Source organism: Mesoplodon densirostris, chromosome 4 (assembly GCF_025265405.1).
Source record: "Mesoplodon densirostris isolate mMesDen1 chromosome 4, mMesDen1 primary haplotype, whole genome shotgun sequence".
Classification (NCBI taxonomy): Eukaryota; Metazoa; Chordata; class Mammalia; order Artiodactyla; family Ziphiidae; genus Mesoplodon; species Mesoplodon densirostris.
Window position 1 is genome coordinate 75394141 of NC_082664.1, and position 12098 is coordinate 75406238.

A 12098-nucleotide genomic window follows, 5' to 3' on the forward strand; every position below is an offset into this window, starting at 1 on the left:
CAGCAATGACTCAGCAGCTGTGTGGGATATTGCGCTGAAGGCTTGGGTTACTGTCTTCCCCCAGATCACTGGCAGTTAGTGGGCAAGCCTCTTGGGCAGCCTTGGGTGATGAAACCTATCACAGCAGCAGGGAATGGGAATGCGAATTCTCAAGCCCACACCCTCACCCTTCCTTCCTCTTTCAGGGGCTCAAAGTCTGGCAGGAGGAAGCACCAGCAGCAACTGACTGGGCAGACTTCCCGGGAAGATGCAGCCACTCCTGCTCCTGGTGGTCTTTCTCCTGCCCCCCAGTGCTAGGGCAGGTGAGTGACCGTCCCCGTCCTCAGAGGCTGACCCCATCCTATAGGCTCTGGAGCCAGACCACTCAGGCACTTCCTAACCCTGTATCATTGGGCAGCTTGTATGAGTTCAGAGTTCCTCAGCTCCATCATCTATAAAACAGGAATTATATCAGGCCTACCTCAGAGAGTTGACATGACAGTTAAATGACTCAGTGTACATAAATTTCATGGAGTCGTCCTGGCACGAACTACTTGCTATATAAACATGCTCTCTGAACACATTCTGCAGCTCCTGGGGCAGAGCCTAGGAGATAAAGATACGGCAATAGCAGGCCCACCAGCTCATCCTTAGAGACTTAAATTCATGAGCTGGCCGTGAGCTGGACTCACAGGGATCTGGGAGGCTCCCTGAGGAAGAAAGTACCACGGGACTTCAGAGAGAGGCTGCTCAGAGGGCTCCGGATCTGCCATCCCCACAGCAGAGGAACCTTCCTCATTATGGGAGGCTGCAGCTGGCCTTGCCTTCTGGGGAGGTGGGAGGGAGCTGAGGCTGGGATGGGGCGCCAGCAGCGATTCCTGAAGAATCCTGGAGCCTCCCCCAAGGCTGGTGCCCTGCAGACCCAGTTCTCATGAACCACCATCTTCTCCGGCCCCTGCAGCACCTCTCCTGCCTCGCCATCTTCTAACCTTTCTGGGGCCACCAAGCCAAAGCCCACACACCTGTCAGTGCAGAGATAAGTGCCTAATGCTTCCTTCCAGGGCAGATCATTGGAGGCCAGGAGGCCAGGCCCCATTCCCACCCTTACATGGCATATGTTCAGATCCAGACACCAGTGGGTCTGACCATTTGTGGGGGGTTCCTGGTGCGAGAAGACTTTGTGATGACTGCGGCTCGCTGCTTGGGAAGGTGAGGCACTAAGGGGCTTCTGGGCACCAGCAAAGCAGGTCCAGAAGATTTCATGAGAGGAGCCATTGAAAGCAGGGTTCTAGCAATTAAGGGGTGAAAAAAGAGCAGGTAGGGCTGGGGGGCAGGGAGCAGGCCATTGTAAATGGGGAGAAAGGAGGACCTGATCAGAAAGAGAAGACAGGGAGATGGAAGGCACATATTTGAGCTTCCATTGGGCTCAAAATATGAATCCAAGCTCCTTTTTTGTTGTACGGGAGGCAAAATATAAGGTCACTGGGTTTTCTACCACCCACAGTTCAAGGCTGTGGAGACCAAGGGCATAGAGCCCAGTCTCAGAGCCCTCCTGTCCCCACGTTCCCTTGGCTGAGGTCTCACCAACCTGGGCTGTCACCTTACATGTGTCACAGTTCCTGCAGCTCAGACCTACCTCTAGGCTCCTTTTCCTTTGCAGCCAAATAAATGTCATCCTGGGGGTCCACAACGTCACCAGTTTTGAATGGACCCAACAACGCATACAGGTGCTCAGAGCCATCCCCCACCCCAGGTACAATCAGCGGAACAACCAGAATGACATCATGTTACTGCAGGTACCGACCCTCTGGTTCTTCACCCAGGCGGTTCCCTCCCAGCTTGGGAGACCAGGGAGGGGGAAGCCGAGCAGACTCCCAGGGTGGTGGTGGGCGTGGGGTGAGCACGGCATAGACAGTCCCTGAGTGCCTGCATACTTCCTGCCAGCTGAGAAGCAGAGTCAGACGTAATCGAGCTGTGAGGCCGGTGGCTCTGCCTCAGACCCAGAACAGGCTGAGTCCTGCGACCCTGTGCACCGTGGCCGGCTGGGGCCTTCTCGGTCTGAACAGGACAACAGACACGCTCCAAGACGTGCAGCTGACAGTGCAAAGGAATGTGGAGTGTTACAGTCGGTTCGATTTCTACACTGGGAAAAGGCAGATTTGTGTGGGCGACCAAAGAGAGAGGAAGTCCACCTTCCTGGTAAGACCATGGGCATCTGCCGACACTGTCCGAGACAAAGGAATGTGGGCAGACTGGGCAGTGGGGACAGACTACATCCCCATGGCCTCAGTCTGTGGCCCAGACCAGAGTGAGGTGGGGCACTTTTCCCCATCAATCAGGTCTCTGGGGGAATAGCAGGTGCACCAGACACAGGACGTACATGTGCAGTGTTTTCCTGGGGCTGGTGAAGGTACCTTGACCTGGGTTGTTCTGGAGAATAACCGTAGCCTGGGCTGAAGCCCAGGGATGGAAAAATCCAGAAACTTGACTTCTGCTCCCCCTCCCCCTCCCATCTCACACACAGCCAGCAGTGGAAGGAGCCCACCCACACCTGTCTTCTCTGAGGGCGGGCCTGAGGGCGGCAGGAGCGGGGAGGCCTGGAGAATGGAGGCCCGGCTTAGTGTCCCTTCCTCTGTTTGCCCACAGGGGGACTCCTGTGGCCCCCTTGTGTGTAACAACGTGGCCCAGGGCATCGTCTCCTACGGAAACAGGATTGGGACTCCTCCAGCAGTCTTCACCAGGATTTCCAGCTTCCTGCCCTGGATACGGAGAACGATGAGACGCTTCAAAGAGTGAGGGCTGGAGTGACACCCCCTGTCACTGACTCCACATTTCTGGGGCAGAGCCCAGATCCAGGGCGGTTCCCAGAGCCTTAGTAAACATCCACATCTAGAGTGGAAATAACCGATTTCTCATTTGTTCATTAAACATGATTCAGTACACAGCAAATATGTGCCAGGACTGAGTGTGAGCTCCTCCAGGAAAAAGGGGTCTCTTCCCCAGGATAAGTGAATCCCCGTCCTCCCTATCCTGGGAGTCAGGGTGAGCTTCTTCTCTCCTCCAAGCCATGCATTCCTCCATCTCCCCTCCACCCGTTCTGGGGAGTGATAGAAGGACCTATCTCTCCCCAGAGTAGGGCTCCTTATTCTCCACCCTACCAGAGACTCTCCTTTAGGTATTAAAGTGTACCCCAAAACTGTGTGCCATTGGTGTGGGTAGGACAGGCAGATCAAAGGGAGAATTGAAATTCCATACAAGGCCCAATTTAACATATGGTTAACAATTCTCAAATCACTGAGAAACAATGAACTTTTAATAGACATTGAAACAAAATAAAGAATCATTGGGGAAAAAAGATAAAGTTGGGTCCACACTTCTCATCACAATCCGAAATAACACTCAGATGGGATCAAAGATATAAATGTAAAAAAATCAATTAATACAAGTATTAGAAGAAAGAAAAAAAAAGGTTTCCTTTCTTAAAAATATCTAACAAAACACCCATATCAAAGCTGCGCTATTCACAATGGCCAAGAGATGGGAGCAAGCCAAGTGTCTATGGACAGCCAGAGTTTCTGAAACCTTTACCCATACCAGCCGTGACTGTGCTATAGACCAATGTTCTCATTTTCAATGTGATGAGGGTCTCCTTCTGGTTTCGTTACTCTAAAATTATACAATACAGTATGTTGCCTAAAATAACTTGACTTTATACTAAAGATTAGCTTATGACTGATACATCAATATTATATTCAAATAATAGATTTCTGAAGTCACATAGTTTAAAACTGTGCTTTTAACACGTCAAGGTAACTGTAAAGCATCAGCTGGGAAGTTCTTCTATGTTCATCAAAATGGTAATTACTCCTCGCAGTGTGACATTTCCCACCTGAATTTCTGCAGTTTCCGTAATCTTGCATAATCACTGAACACGTATCAAAGCAACTGATATGCAGAAATGCTTTGGTAAATTTGATCATTCTTTTATAGCTATTTCTTGCCAGAAAGTCATTTGCCTAACATTCAGTGTAAGTCATTTATCAACAAAATTTTAATCAATAATACATCTTTGAAATTACTCAGTCATTTTTCCTATATTTGCTACCATCTACCCATAGGAATTCTCTCTTGCTTGTATGTTCTGGGGGAAAACAGTCTCATTGTTAAATGTTTGCATTGGCAGGTGGAAAGAATACTTGACGATGGAGGGGGAAGGAAAGAGCTGTGGAAGAGCCCTCGTCCAGCCCTTCTTCTCTGTGACATGTACTTACAGCCCCAGAGCACTGCCCAGGTCAGGACTCAGTCCCTAAGAAACTCCCAGGGTAGACCCATCTCTCCTCTAAACCTCTCCCTGCCAGTCAGCACTTACAAGGCAGCTCTCTGCCTCCAGCGGCCCTGCCGGAAACGTTTCTACAGACCTCACCGTGCTCACCTCCAGAGGACAGTTCCCTTCATGACCATCCCAGAAGCCACTTCCACCGCCTCTCACAGCTCAGCACCCTCCCCTGATAAGTAAACCTCAGCAGCAGAGCTTTGGCAAGAAAGCATTTTGCACACCAGAAACTAGAGGCAAAGAACACAACTCCTCCCACTTTCTTTCTCCACTTTCCACCTCTGTGCCTTGGAAGCCCTACTGACTTGTCTGGAAAGTCACAAAACTATGGCAAGCTCATGGACAGAAACCCCACCGGGAACTTCTCTCCTGACCCCATAGCTCAGGCAGACTTCCAGTCCCCCAGAGGCCTGGTGCCTGTGCCCTGGGGCAGAGCATCAGAGTCAGGAGAAGCTAGCCACTGGCGATTTGTCATAACTATAGCAACATCACAGAAGTGAGGTCTGGTAACCTTGATAATAGTTGTCTGAGTTTGTCTGGGAAATGGTGGGTGGCCGAGGGGAAAGCCACCTGCACCTTGGCTTGGAGAAGAGAGGGCAGCCCAGGACTGCCTAAGGAAATGTCTTTCTTATAGAAATGTGAAAAAACTCTCAGAAGTGGATGAAATCTTCCAAATACATTATGAACCATTTCAAGATTTTAGTTGGCATCACCCCCAGAACAACTAAAAAACCCATTAGACTGATACCCATCAAGATTGCTTTTTCGCCAGCCATACCACTCCTCGGCATATATTCAGACAGAACTCTAATCCTAAAAGATACCTGCACTCCTATGTTCACAGCAGCACTATTCACAATAGGCAAGACATGGTAGCAACCTAAATGTCCATCAACAGATGAATGGATAAAGAAGATGTGGTACACGTATACAATAGAATACCACTTGTTCTTTTTTATGACTGAAATAGCGCCATTTGCAGTAACATGGATGCAACTAGAGTTTATCATACTAAGTGAAGTAAGTCAGAAAATGAAAGACAAAAACCATATGATATCACTTATATGTGAAATCTAAAATATGACACAGATGAACCTATCTACAAAAGAGAAACAGACTCAAACATAGAGAACAGACTTGTGATTGCCAAGGGGGAGGGGGTTGGGGGAGGGGTGGAGTGGGAGGTTGAGCTTAGCAGATGTAAGATATTATATATGGAATGAACAGCAAGGTCCTACTGTATAGCACAGAGAGAACTACATGAAGTATCGTATGATTAACCATTATGAAAAAGAATATTTTAAAAAAATAATGTATTTATGTATAACTGAATCACTTTGCTGTACAAAAGAAATTAACACAACATTGTAAATCAGCTATACTTCAATTAAAAAAATAGGGCTTCCCTGGTGGCGCAGTGGTTGAGAATCTGCCTGCTAACACAGGAGACACGGGTTTGAGCCCTGGTCTGGGAAGATCCCAAATGCCACAGAGCAACTAGGCCCGTGAGCCACAACCTCTGAGCCTGCGCATCTGGGGCCTGTGTTCTGCAACAAGAGAGGCCGCGATAGTGAGAGGCCCGCACACCGCGATGAAGAGTGGCCCCTGCTCGCCACAACTAGAGAAAGCCCTCGCACAGAAACAAAGACCCAACACAGCCAAAAATAAATAAATAAATTAATTAATTAAAAATAAGACTGTTTTTTCAAGTTTCCACCAAATTTTCAGAAGTATAATTTTCCCAGGCTACATTATAATCCACTGTTTTGTTGTATAAAAAATTACTAAACCGTTTTGACATCCGTAAATTTAACAGGCCTCTCTCCAAACACTCCTCCCCAGTATCCCACACTCACTTTGCCCTGGCCGGAGCAGATCAGATGGCTCCACTGATTAGCCATTGGCTCTGCATGCTCAGGGACCTTCCTGAGTTGCAAGCCCTGGGACGGTACTACGGGTTCCCAGAAAGACAAGACTCTTTTGTGCTCCTCACCTTCTGTCCCAGTGAGCCGCAGTCAACACGAAGTTGTCTTATGCCAGGAAACCCCCACATCTGCTCCAGTCTTGTTTGTTGTCATAGAAACATACAGAGACCATGTAGGGTGGGGCTTGAGGTCTGGTCTTTCTGCCCCATTTGATCTCTCCTGAAAGAGAAAATTTCCCTGGATCTCTCTGTTCACAGGAAACAGGACGGGCACTGCCTGGTGACCTAAAACAACGGGAGGTCCAGAGGAGGATAGTCTGCAGTGGTCTTCAGGGACCCAGCACAATGAGATGGGGGCTCCAGGCTTCCCTGGGCAGCATGGCGGGCTGGCAGCATGACCTGTTTCCTTGCTTAGCTCTTATCTCCCTGTAGAGATGAGGAGCTCAGCCCTTGTTCTGGAGCACTTCAAATACATGTGAAGAAGAAGGGATCTGTCTTCCAGATAAACCATCTAGAAGACCTGGAAATAAATCTCTCTGACCTACCCTGGTTCTTTCTTTGTCCCTGAGATTTTCAGACCCCCTGTGTCCTGCTTACTTCCAGGTGAGACTGGTTTCTAAAACCTGAAAATTTGAGCTCATGGAGCAGAATGCTCTGGCTTCTTTCTCCCCCATCATGAGTCAGGCACATAGTAAATGTCCCACAAATACTTGTTGGATAAGTGAATGAACAGTCCCCCAAATTGCTTTTGGTCCTAATGCAGCCTGAACCTCAGCACAGCTTTATCTTTTTAAGGAATTTAGCCATCAAGATAAAGAGGAACACATGTGCAGGATTAGAAATCAGAGTGAGGCTGGGAAATGGGAGGAGGGGGCCTGGGTGGAAGCCAGCTTCCATTAGGGCCATGATCAGTGGCAAGGCAACACTAAGAGGCCCACTTAGGTTCTGGATATCTGCCCTGGTGGAGCAGGGTGGCTCAAGAAAGTGGGGAGAGTGAGAGGGTGACATCTAGGAAACAGTGTAAGATAGCTCTTTCATTCTTGGTCTTGACAATAGCTCTTGGGATAGAGCAACTCACTCTTAGCTTTGGAGAATGGGAAGTTATAAGCCTCCTTTTCAGCTTTCCCTCCATACCAGGATCTGGTGCCATCCTAATTATAAGTAACTTTCCATGTGCCAAGGTGTGACCTATGGAGGAGAAGACCCAGCAGATCTCCGTGGGAGTCTTTCCTGTAATCTGTGCACTATATACCCAGTGGCAGGTCTGGGGTTTAGCACATTTCTGGGAATGGACTGAGGCAAGGAACAATCAGAGCAACAGTCTTGCTGGGGCACTGGGGAAGTGCTGCTGCTGGAATAAGCCAGGCCTCTGAGGATAGGGAGAGTCACTTACCTCTTTCAGCCCTGGAGGTAGGAGATTGGCCACTAAGAACAGGAGCAGCAGCATATTCTCTGAAAAGCTGAGCAGGCCTGAGGTGGCATGTGATTTCTCCTTCCAGGTTTTTTCAATCTTGAGTTTCAAAGGGCAGGCTCAGGGCCCACCAATTTAGTGCTGGTTCTACTGATTCTCAAGACGTGAGCTTTCATCAGAAAGGTCTGTATGGTGAGGGTGTTGCAGGAACCACATTCTTAGGCCCTTGGTAGTCAGCATGACCACGTTCACCTAGAGAAAATCCTAAACTCTGAATGGAGGAAGGGCTTTGGGGGGTTTGGGCATTAATCAGAAACGGTGTCCCCTTCCTCTAAGTTCAATCCTCCAAGACCATAAATCTGACCCCACCATGCTTTTTGTCATTAAGTCTACTTCCTAGAAAAAAAAACAAAAAAGCATACAACTATCCAATTATACTCTTTGCAGAGCTTTGGAGTTTTTTTTGATAGCTGAAGAGGTTTTTTGTTGTTGTTCTAAATGCAAAAGTACCAAGAAAAAGTCTTTCCTAAAACACATTAGCCAAGAGCCTAGCCATCCATCAATTTCTTGGTAGTTTCAGGCAACTGCAAACTGTTGGGGAAGGGGGTGAAGACCAGAGATTGAGGATGAAGTGGAGATGGGGTACTGATGAGAGTACCAGGAAGATAAGGTGATGACAGAATAGGAGAGTTTAAGAAGAGGGGTTTGACAGACAAATGCACCTGAATTTATTGTGTGGTCCAGTCCCTGGTAGCCCTTATAAAGCCAGTATTATTCTCAACTTGTTGATATTTCAAAGGTTTAAAGACCCCAATATTAAAGTAGTTGGTAAGCATCAGGTAGAGACAGAAAGAGGATAAACAAACTTTGTCATTCATTCTAAGTTTTGCAGGTCACTCCTATCCCACCTAGCCCAGGTAATCTGGGCTCCAGGGAAGACCATGATGTGGGCAAATGTTCTGCCCGCCAAGGCTCCTTGCTCCTGGTGGGAACCAGGCATATTTGCTCATGCAGTTCTCTGCACACAGGTGCTTAGGGTTGTCAGCCTTTAGAAGGGCAAGTTCCAAGCTATGATTCTACTTAGAATACAGGCAATCAGCCGGACAGTTTAGATTACTTCTATTTGTTCTTTTATAATTTAGTACAGATATGAGAAGACTTCTGGAATCTTATCTCAAACTGAACATAAGATTTAAGCTGTTTTTGCATCATTGGCTCAGTCATTACCCACAAGGTAGAACATGTATCTTATTTTCATTCTCTGCCTCAAGAATGACAGTTCCTTAAAGGGGATATATTGCCTCTTACCTTTGATGATTTACCTCTCCTCCCCACCGCCAATTTGCAAACCACAGGTATGCTCAGCAATGTTGCAGTAATTTATTAAATAACTGTGTTGACACACTGGTCTTTAATGCACCTGTAAAATATTATTTATGATGTTTGGGAAGTACAGAAAATCAAAGATGATAGACTATCATTTTAGCCAAAAGCAGGTGTTTATCATTTTAACGAATCTTGTCACATAGAACCATGAGAGTTTTCAGTTTCTGCGGCTGGTTTCCTGTGCATTTGGCAGTGCTATCACATTTTCCTGTTAGGCAGTTTTCCTCTGAGCTATTTGGACTCCACCTTGGACTCCACTTCCACCCCACACATGGCTCAGGCCTCCCTTCTCCCAGGGTTCCCCATGGATGACATGGGGAATAATAATAATAGTGATCAGCTGTTGTCTCTCTCTGCTCTCCTTCCACTCCCCTCCTCCTCCTATCTCACCTGACCCACATCTAGCTCTGCTGCACAGACCAAGGGCAAAAGGCACCTGTGTCTGAGCTTAGCGATCATTCCAGAAGAGCAGCTGGCTGCTCCTGTGAAGTTATCACTAACAAATTTGTAATTGCTTCAGAACTTTTCAGTGACCAGAAGTAAAAAAAGGAAGAAGGAAAATGAACAGGGTGTCAGATGTGTGGGACACTACATGCAACATGTTTAGGGAGTCCCAGAAGGAGGGGAGACAGTTGAAATTTCACAATATTGATGGGAAAAAAAAAAAAAACCCTGAAGCATTAAGGTTCAAAACCAAGAAGCTCAGTGAACTCCAAGTAGGACAAAGTATCATAGAAGAATGGGCAAGATTTCCCCCATGCCTCCTTCCCTCCTATCCTAGATCTCATCATTTTATTTTCAGTCCAGCCCTCTCTTCAGATAGCACCTCTGGCTCATTCTCTCCCACAGCTGCTCCTTCTGTGTTATGTCCACATGTGAGAAGTGCTGGGATGGAGCTACTTCTGGGGTCTATGACATCATTCAGACATGGGGCCTCTTCTCCTTGATCTAGAAACCTAAGTGCTCTTAAGGGAAAAGTAGTTTCAACAGTGCTGTCCATGTGCAGAAGAGGTAGCTGACCACTTTCTCCAAATAACATCTTCTATCATTAGGGCTTTTTTAAATTGAATTGCAAAAGATTCTTTTTTCAAATTACTATTTAAAGTACTAATTAAATTATGTGGTAAAATATACCTAATGGAAAATTTACCTATTAACCAATTTTAAGTGTGCAGTTCAATGGCATTAAGTACATGCACATCGTTGTGCAACCTTCACCATTAACCATCTTAAGAAATTTTTCACCTTCCCAAATTGAAACTCTGAACCCACTAAACAGTAACTCCCCATTACCCTTTCCCCCTAGCCCCTGGGAATCACCATTCTACTTTGTGTCACTATCAATTTGCAAGAGATTCTTAAATAAATGCAAGAGTCTTGAGCACGGTCACATCATCAGTCTTATACCTCATTTATCACTTACACCTTAATAGGTAGTAGACAAAACCTGTACAAATGGAGACTGTATGGAGCTTGCCATGGTTTTGTGACTTTCCAGACAAGTCAGTAGGGCTTCCAAGGCACAGAGGTGGAAAGTGGAGAAAGAAAGTGGGAGGAGTTGTGTTCTTTGCCTCTGGTTTCTGGTGTGCAAAATGCTTTCTTGCCAAGGCTCTGCTGCTGAGGTTTACTTATCAGGGGAGGGTGCTGAGCTGTGAGAGGCGGTGGAAGTGGCTTCTGGGATGGTCATGAAGGGAATTGTCCTCTGGAGGTGAGCACGGTGAGGTCTGTAGAAACGTTTCCGGCAGGGCCGCTGGAGGCAGAGAGCTGCCTTGAAAGTGCTGACTGGCAGGGAGAGGCTTAGAGGAGAGATGGGTCTACCCTGGGAGTTTCCTGGGGACTGAGTCCTGACCTGGGCAGTGCTCTGGGGCTCTAAGTACATGTCACAGAGAAGAAGGGCTGGACGAGGGCTCTTCCACAGCTCTCTCCTCCCCCCTCCATCGTCAAGTATTCTTTCCACCTGCCAATGCAAACATTTAACAATGAGACTGTTTTCCCCCAGAACATATAAGCAAGAGAGAATTCCTATGGGTAGATGGTAGCAAATATAGGAAAAATGACTGAGTAATAATTTCAAAGATGTATTATTGATTAAAATTTTGTTGATAAATGACTTACACTGAATGTTAGGCAAATGACTTTCTGGCAAGAAATAGCTATAAAAGAATGATCAAATTTACCAAAGCATTTCTGCATATCAGTTGCTTTGATACGTGTTCAGTGATTATGCAAGATTACGGAAACTGCAGAAATTCAGGTGGGAAATGTCACACTGCGAGGAGTAATTACCATTTTGATGAACATAGAAGAACTTCCCAGCTGATGCTTTACAGTTACCTTGACGTGTTAAAAGCGCGGTTTTAAACTGTGTGACTTCAGAAATCTATTATTTGAATATAATATTGATGTATCAGTCATAAGCTAATCTTTAGTATAAAGTCAAGTTATTTTAGGCAACATACTGTATTGTATAATTTTAGACTAACGAAACCAGAAGGAGACCCTCATCACATTGAAAATGAGAACATTGGTCTATAGTACAGTCACGGCTGGTATGGGTAAAGGTTTCAGAAACTCTGGCTGTCCATAGACACTTGGCTTGCTCCCATCTCTTGGCCATTGTGAATAGCGCAGCTTTGATATGGGTGTTTTGTTAGATATTTTTATGAAAGTAAACCTTTTTTTTTCTTTCTTCTAGTACTTGTATGGTTTGATTCTTTTACATTTATATCTTTGACCCCATCTGAGTGTTATCTCATATTATGATGAGAAGTGTGGACCCAACTTTATCTTTTTTCCCCAATGATGCTCTATTTTGTTTCAATGTCGTCTATTAAAAGTTCATTGTTTCTCAGTGATTTGAGAATTGTTAACTATATGTTAAATTGGGCCTCGTATGGAGTATCAATTCTCCCTTTATCTGCCTGTCCTACACACACCAATGGCACACAGTTTTGGGGTACACTTTAATACCTAAAGGAGAGTCTCTGGTAGGGTGGAGAATAAGGAGCCTTACTCTGGGGAGAGATAGGTGCTTCCATCACTCCCCAGAGTGGGTGGAGGGGAGA

At 46.3% G+C, this 12098-nt stretch overlaps 1 protein-coding gene across 1 annotated transcript; it reads left to right on the top strand.

Moving 5' to 3' along the window:
- The first annotated feature begins 247 nt into the window (after positions 1-247).
- LOC132489297 (cathepsin G-like) lies at positions 248-2775 on the top strand. Its single transcript, XM_060098195.1, has 5 exons — positions 248-302; positions 1041-1188; positions 1640-1775; positions 1924-2178; positions 2626-2775. Exons 1-5 carry the CDS (start codon positions 248-250, stop codon positions 2773-2775), a joined length of 744 nt encoding a protein of 247 aa, XP_059954178.1.
- The last annotated feature ends 9323 nt before the right edge of the window (positions 2776-12098 follow it).